The sequence below is a fragment of the Lycium ferocissimum genome, chromosome 8 (assembly GCF_029784015.1).
Source record: "Lycium ferocissimum isolate CSIRO_LF1 chromosome 8, AGI_CSIRO_Lferr_CH_V1, whole genome shotgun sequence".
NCBI classification, from domain to species: Eukaryota; Viridiplantae; Streptophyta; class Magnoliopsida; order Solanales; family Solanaceae; genus Lycium; species Lycium ferocissimum.
In genome coordinates, this window is record NC_081349.1 from 34,098,219 (window position 1) to 34,106,359 (window position 8,141).

At 34.6% G+C, this 8,141-nt stretch overlaps 1 protein-coding gene across 4 annotated transcripts in view; it reads right to left on the reverse strand.

The window, feature by feature from the left end:
• Window positions 1-10: 10 nt before the first annotated feature.
• Window positions 11-8,141, reverse strand: part of LOC132068189 (UDP-glucuronic acid decarboxylase 6-like) — a 97,841-nt gene continuing 89,710 nt past the window's right edge. The window contains exons 1-13 of one of the 4 annotated variants that reach the window (XM_059461695.1): window positions 5,413-5,571; window positions 4,242-4,341; window positions 3,716-3,802; window positions 3,548-3,635; window positions 2,622-2,713; window positions 2,441-2,505; window positions 2,268-2,356; window positions 1,445-1,522; window positions 1,246-1,339; window positions 1,082-1,148; window positions 839-902; window positions 665-705; window positions 11-361 (exon numbers count right to left, since the gene is read on the reverse strand). In XM_059461695.1, the coding sequence (XP_059317678.1) occupies window positions 176-361; window positions 665-705; window positions 839-902; window positions 1,082-1,148; window positions 1,246-1,339; window positions 1,445-1,522; window positions 2,268-2,356; window positions 2,441-2,505; window positions 2,622-2,713; window positions 3,548-3,635; window positions 3,716-3,802; window positions 4,242-4,322 (1,032 nt within the window). In that variant the 5' untranslated portion in view covers window positions 4,323-4,341; window positions 5,413-5,571 and the 3' untranslated portion in view covers window positions 11-175. Of the gene's footprint in view, window positions 362-664; window positions 706-838; window positions 903-1,081; window positions 1,149-1,245; window positions 1,340-1,444; window positions 1,523-2,267; window positions 2,357-2,440; window positions 2,506-2,621; window positions 2,714-3,547; window positions 3,636-3,715; window positions 3,803-4,241; window positions 4,397-5,355; window positions 5,375-5,412; window positions 5,572-8,141 lie in introns of those variants that run through there. The other 3 variants (XM_059461696.1, XM_059461697.1, XM_059461694.1) reach the window with 3 other exon arrangements.

Genomic DNA, 8,141 nt, shown 5'->3' on the forward strand with positions numbered 1-8,141 from the left:
AAATATAGCAAAAAGACAATGCTGGACATAGTTTATTCTCCATTCGGAAAGACAAAGCAACAAAATTTGAGAAACAAAAGCTGAAAACTTATGCATGAAACGAAGCCAAGATGCAAAGCATCTATTTGTGAACTCTCATTTTCCATCAACTCCAACCATGGAAGCTTTTTTTCTTTTACTTCTTTCTTGAAATTCCGAGCCTGCCACGAAAATCTTCCTCCATGAGAGGAAGACCATCGCGCAACTTGACCTTTGGTTCCCAGCCGAGCAACTCTTTTGCCTTCGTGATATCGGGTTTTCTCTGTCGAGGATCATCTGGAGTGTTCTCAACGGTAATAATTTTCACTTCCGGATTAATGAGCTGCAGGATAACAAAATTTATGTCAAATACGACCATCTAATGGTAATACTCCATCCGGTCCATATTATTTGTCTTTCAAAGTTTTTTCACAAGAAAGGACAATTAATAGCCTTACTTATAAGAGTATTTGTCAAAATTATCCTTTATCTCTCCTTAAGTACTTCACTAATTGGAACGATGAGAGTAAATCTTCAGCGTCAAATATTTTAAAACACATTCAGTTGATCGGAGGTCGTACTAATTAGTATAAAGTGCAAATTTTGTCAGCGAGGCCCTTTTAAAGGGTGAAAACAAAACCATTACCTCCTTCACATTCTCTGCGAGTTCAAGCATTGTGAATTCACCTGATGATATAGAAAATCAAATTAGTAATGACCGATGCAATATAAAAATTTAACCTTATTAAGAGTTAATTGGAAAGGAATTGGAAGTATGGTATCGATTCACTTGGAAAGAACTAATAAAAAAGGAACTAACCTGGATTTCCAATGTTAATTGGTCCAGTATTATCTCCCTCCATAAGCCGAATAAGGCCATCAACCTACTCATCAAGAACGGAAGGTAAGGCAAAAGGCAACAATTTTGATTACCAACTTCAAATCAAATGGCTCAAAGAACATTATAGGGGATTTCTTTCCATCTGCCTAAACCTTGGCGTGCAGGGTTACTTGGACATAATCTTTAATAAAAAAATTAAATTGTTCAAAGGTTATTTCTTACCATGTCAGAAACATAACAAAAGCTGCGTGTTTGTGTTCCTGGCAACTGGACAGTCAAGGGTTCATCACTGCAGTATGCACAAATTGGGTTGGTTCCTTATTATCGGACTAAATTAAGGTAACAAAGTTGAAGGAAACTATTAATTGAAACATTCGGAGCATTACCGAATTGCCTGGGCAATGAAGTTGCTGACAACACGACCATCATCAATGTTCATTCGGGGACCATAGGTGTTGAAGATCCTAGCAATTCTTATTTCTGTTTTTTTTTCCCTCAATCATGTTAGAAGAGATCAAACAAATGCATAAAGTAGAGTTACAAAAGCAAAAAAAAAAAAAAAAAAAAAAGACACATAAGTTTTACCTATTCCATGCTGCCTGTGATAATCAAACATCAAAGTCTCAGCGACTCTTTTGCCTTCATCATAACAACTTCTAACTCCTGCAATTTGCATATACAAATGTGAGCAAATAAAATGCTTGAACTATTAGACGCTTTTGAAAAGTATCATTAGAAACGTATTTACTGGACGGTAAATGATAGTAATTAGTAGAGCAGAGAGAAAAACATTTCTGCAGCATTTCTTAGTAGATTGATGTCGGAAGATTTCATAATGTTTGTATAACCAGTAAACAAACATCTCTTTATCATTTGTCTAACTCCTAATTGGCATGAAAGTTGAGCAACTGTGGCACGGTGGACCCTATTATCTTATCTCAGTTGAAGAATGATACCATATCAATATTTCAATTACACCTTTATGAATTTCTCAGAGAAGAAACCGCTCTATTTTTAGATGTAATTTCAGACTCCTGCAACTTGACCTTCAGGAGATTTATGCCTTTTGATTGTAGAGGTTCAGTGTTAGATTAAAAATCTGATGATGCAATATCATAACCGGGTGGGTCGGATCGGACGTGGGCGGGTCAAAAACAGGTAAAATATCCGACCCGCCAAAATAAACTTAGACTCCCAGAAAGCAAGACTCATGAAAAAGAACAAGCAGACAAATGAGTATTAATAATATGGATATCCATATTATCCATCCGGTTATCCATTTTTCGTGGATAATATCGATATTTGATCCATTTTAAATTGGTAAGTTATCCAACCCATATTTAATGGGTCGGATTGGATGGTTACTTGTTTTTTTAACCATTTGGCCAGCCCTAAGTTAAAAGCTTACCAATTGGGTTAACATTGCCCCAGTAAGTCTCATCTTGAGGGTGCAAGAGTGGATCTCCATAAACCTCAGAGGTCGATGTGAGTAAAATCCTGTTTGCACAATACACATATATGGTGAGATGAGGATCTACATTACATTACCAAGAAAAAGTACTAAGAGAAGTTGATTCCGACCTTGCCCCAGTTCGCTTGGCAAGTCCCAACATGTTCAGCGTTCCGATTACATTTGTCTTAATTGTCTGCAAATAAACCGACAGAAACCATAAACGTACTTTTCCGGGCAATCTAACTTCACAGGAACGTAACAACTAACAAAGGGAACTTTTGCAACAGAATAATAATGTTGATTACTAACCTTAACAGGATTATACTTGTAAAAAATGGGGGAAGCAGGGCAAGCAAGGTGAAAAATTTGGTCAACTTCAATCAACAATGGATCAGTAACATCTGGATAAGAAGAAAAACGGCATGAGGATATAAACAAGATGGTTCCATTGTTATCAAAGGCGCGCTTTAAGCGCGCTTAAGCCCTGAAGCGAGGCTCAAAACATGTTGAGCGCTTCGCCTCGCTTTATGTGCGCTTCAGTGTCATCATCAAGGCTCTAAGACATACCTTTCCTTGCCAATGAGCCTCTCTTGGAGAGGTGACACTAGATGATTAATATTTCACTTTATCGTAATATTTTTACAATTTCTTTGTCCATACATTTGTTATTCATGCTTATTATTATTAATCTTGGACTAAACATATATATATTTGTATTTTTGCACCATTGCGCTTTTTTTCATTAAAGCCCGCGCTTTATTTGCGCTTTTGCGCTTAAAGCCCCAGCTGACCTTAGAGCTTTTTTGCGCTTTTCGCTTTTGATAACACTGGATGGTTCATGAAAAATCCAAAGCGATAAGCATTATGCTTATAAAATAGCGTCGACAGCAATTTTGACTGTATTAAACTACCGGCCTCAATACAGCCCGGTAATCTTCATAGCTGTTGACTGTTGTTCCCAGCAACCAAATTCATAGTAGAAGTTACTCAAACATATACAGTCAAACCTCTCCATAACAACATCATTTGTTCCGATATCTTTTTGCTGCTATAGCTAAATGTTGTTATAGAGAACATATAGTAATTAAATAGCATGAAAGATCGCTTCCACAGAAAACATGATTGTTATAGTGAAATGTTGTTATAGCGGATGACTGTTACAGAGAAGTCTGACTACTCCGAAAACAAGTTTGGATAAACAAAATTCGAAACATATCTACAGCAATAGACTTTACCGTGGCGAATTAGCTCAAATCTTGGATGACCGATCCATTGCTTTAGATTATCTTTTGATCCGGTGAAGTAATTATCTACAACAATCACCTGAATATATTGCAAATAAAGTCATATTTCAACTCTCTAGGCCAAAACATACAACACCAAACCAGGCCAAAAATCTGTACCTCATTCTTCTCATTTTGCATCAGTCTGTCAACAAGGTGAGAGCCTATAAATCCAGCACCACCAGTCACCAGAATCCTCATGTTAGCCTGTGATCCAAGCAGAGTTAAATACTACTAAAAAATCGATCTTTTTCTTTTCCTGTTTAACCATCCAGTAAACAAAACCCACTAAAGGTCAACCCGGTGCACGAAGCATCCCACATTCACGCAAGCTCTGGGGAAGGGCCGTACCCCAAGGAGGTGTAATGTGGGCAGCCTACCCTAAAGTATCAGTGACTGATTTCATGGCTCAATCTCGTGACCTATGGGTCACACACAGGAGACAATTTACCATTGCTCCAAGGCTCCCCTTCTATCCAAAATCCTCGGACTCAACTAACCCCGAACTAGTAAAAAATTATCGACCAATATCAATAAACAAAAGAAGTCCACCATAAACAGGAGATGTAAAGCTAATTGAGATCCAATTGAACACCATCCTACACTAACTGGATTACCACATTACAAGGAGGCTTGTCTATAATACCTGGAAAAATTTCGCCTTTCGCAACGGTGAAGGCTCTGGTGGTGGTTTTGTGGATGCATGATTGTTCCCATTGGAAGCCATTTCTCAGATCACTTCGATTCTGTATACAAAATCATATAAACAATAAGATTCAAAAGAGAATCTACTCTAAGCTGAATTAAAGTCAAGCGAAGTAAGGACTATACAAGCATTTAAAGCAAACCATATCAACTCCTTGACACAAACCAAAAAATAAAAAACCATAAAAGTTTAATTTTTTAAATATAGGCAGATTTTACAAAACCAAACTAAAACCCATTTTCCGAAAAACGCGTGTAAAAATGATGTTGCTCGGACTCATAAAAAATGACGATGGGTGCGTGTCGGATCCTTCAAAAATATTGCCTTTTTTGAGAATCCGAAACGGGGAAGCCGCAAAGATTTTGTGAGAATCCAGAAACTTGTATAAAAAAGTCCTTTTCAAGACTGCCAACATGCAGAAACAAAATTTTAAAGCAGAAAAAGAAAATGCTGAAATCTTGATTCACTAATTGAGAAGAGGACCCAAACTAAAATTCAACTAAATTAAACTCCAATCACCTAATAGTTAAAACTATTGTAATAGAAGCAATTGCAAAAGGGAAAAGGCTGAATACAAATATGTCAAAAAAAAAACAACACAAATATATAGAACATGAAAATGCAAAACACCACAATCCACATCACACCAAACATTACCAGCAAGAGAGAGAAATTGAAAAAAACTCAATTTTTTTAATTAAAAAAGCAATCTTTAAACACACTCAAAAAAAAAAAAAAAAAAAAGAAGAAGACAGAGAGACAAAAAAGGTGAAACTGATAATGAAATCAAACCTTCTTAGACACAACAAAACAGACCCACAAATAATTATTACAGATCTGAATCTAATTTTTTGAAGATCAAACTATTACTGCCAATCAAAAATAGCAAATAATTAATAAATTGAGCAGAAACAAAGCAAAAAAGAATAAAAAAAAGGATCTTTTTAATACCCATTACCTCAACAAACATATCAAACAATTTTATTTGCTAATACTTAATGAATTCAGTAGCCAAAAAAAAAAAAAAAAAGGATCTTTTTCTTATACCCATTACCTATTATAAAATTTGAAACTGAAATCTTTTACAATACAAAAAGAAAAAAGGAGGTACCTGTAAATATATATACACACACACACAGAGTGTAAGGAGTAATTAGAATCCAAGATTATGTTAGGATTTTTTGGATTATAAAAATGTGGGGTTTTATAATAAAGTTGAGATCTTGAAATTAATTACTTACTCTTTTTGGATTGATTTGTTTTGAGTAAATAGTTATATGTGCTACGTAGGTTACAGTCAGCTGTTTCCTACTAGGAGAAATTTACTGTACTAAGCCTATTTGCTAACGTAGTACTAATACGTAACGTAGACGGCATCTTATTGGTCAAAATATTATATAAAGAAAAAGGTTTTTTTTTTTTTTGAAATAATTACTTGACATAACTAACTCTAAGATGTAATTATTGATAATAACTGTCTTTTAATTTATTTATATTTAGTAGATACAATAATTTTGTAAATTATCATTTATAGATATGCCAAAATATATCAAACGGGCGTAGGAGCGGTTATGGTCGTGAGCTACGATTTTGCCTTATCGTGCATGCACGCGTTATTTTATGAATGGACTGTTGTCACTCGCCCGCCCCGTATTCGAACATACCGCCAACCACATTATTTTATGAATATATAATTAGGTTATTTATGTAAGTTGTCACCCGGTGCAGACACGCAAAAGTGATATTTTTACTCCACGACTACCGATATACCACCGGACCGCGCCCCAGTGTCAAAAAATTCTTTAATTTTTAATTTTATATTTTCTTCTTTCGCTACCAAGTATTTTTTCATACCTAAGGCTCGAACCAAAGACCTCTGATTAATATCCTTGAGTGATGTTGCCTCATTACATTAATGATATATATAATTATTTTATTACTTGAGATTGTTTACCCTTTTTTTCCTAAAAGAGAGCAACAATTCATTAAACTTCAACATATCCTCATCAAACAAGTAATAATAATCCCAAATTGAAATCTTATTAACAAAGATAAAAAAAAACACCTACGAGCACAACAACACCACCCCGGAAAGGATAATCTACGCCGGAAAATAAATGAGATATAGCCTGAGAATATGGAACGGCGGGCCCGATTGGAGAAGCTCCTTGTTCGGAAAATAGCTTGATGAAATTTGTTCCTAATGGGTCCGTATGTGAGAAACTCCTTATTTTGTTTAGGTGTTGGCATTGGTTGTGGATTTGGGGTAGGATGGGGTTTTGGAGGTTTGCTTCTTTTTTTTTTTTTTTTTTTGAACTTAAAGGAAATGAGGAGGAGGAGAGACTTAAACGAAGATAAACTTATAATAAACGGCTTTTTTTGCTAGCTATTTAGTAGAATTTAACAAGTGAGATACAACTCGAGATGAAAGAAGATTCTCGATGGCCTTCGCAACGCGGGGGTGATACATATTTGCTTTTGCATAAAAGTCAGTATCCTTTGGACTCTCACTGGGAAGACACGAACTCCCAAGGGGTGGGGATAAAATATAAATTTGGTATTAAAAAGAAAAATGAATTAATTTTAATTAAACGCGCCTCCTATAATTTTTACATTTTATACCACACGTCCGTTGATGGCGTGTAATGGGTCTAGTTTATTGCTTGTTTACGATGAATCTGTGAAAGATAACCTTCCACCTCGAACATATCTTCTCGAACCCACCTCGAACATATCTTCTCGGACTCATTTTCTGATGAACGGACTTAAACGAAGATAAACTTATAATAAACGGACACATCTCGAAGATTCCGCTAATGGAGCGTACATGTGACTTTTATAGTGTTAGTATCCTTATTTCTGATCATCATTGATGAACATCTTCGGTGATGACGCTCCTTTTGATGAACCGAGAAAATATTCTCGGACTACGTTCCAAGTTCTCACTCGGATCATCGTAAAAAAAAAAGCTCAATTGGGATTGACATGATTTAACTTATGTATATCGATGATGTAAATAATTTTTGCATTACCAGTATCTAATTTAATATGTCATGTGCAACATGTAAATTGCCTTAACTTCTAAAGAGATGCCCATTGGATTTAAATCTTACGGGTTCAGAATTCTACGACAAAGACATCAACCTATTAATTGGGATCTTTTTTTAAACTTTTTTTTATTTTTATTTTTTATTTTTTCATTTTTTACATATTTTAATAAATTTTTAATACGCATATAAATTTTAGGCAAACTTTTTGGATTCTGTCAAACTCGTAAATTAAGGCCTACATCCATCCTTGTTTCTAGATAGATAATTGAATATTATGTAGAATTATTTATTGTTATCTATTACTCCCTCCCGATAAAAAAAAAGAGTTCACTTAGTCATTTGCACACCCTTTAAAAAACTACTCACTTCAAGAAAAAAATATGTAAATTGACTAAACTACCTTATTAAATAGACATGAGGATTGATCACATAACACTTAATAGGGACAAATCTGAAAAAATAAGGTTAATTGTTTCTTAATTTAATAAGTGGACACACTTTTAATCCGGAGGGAGTAACTGACTTGATACTATAATTATACACTCTATATAAGGTAAACTCAATTTGAAAAAAAATCATTCCGCATCTAATATCAAATCAATACAATAATATATTATGTGTCATATTTTTAAGTAAATCTGTACACCGTGGTTAATTATGGTCTATATATCTTTGGAGATAATGTTAAATGAAATCGTAAATATAAAAACCTTTTATTGTTTATTAATCATATTTATTTTATGACTAGATGCAGTGTCATCATACAACCATAACAACAAACCCGCATAAT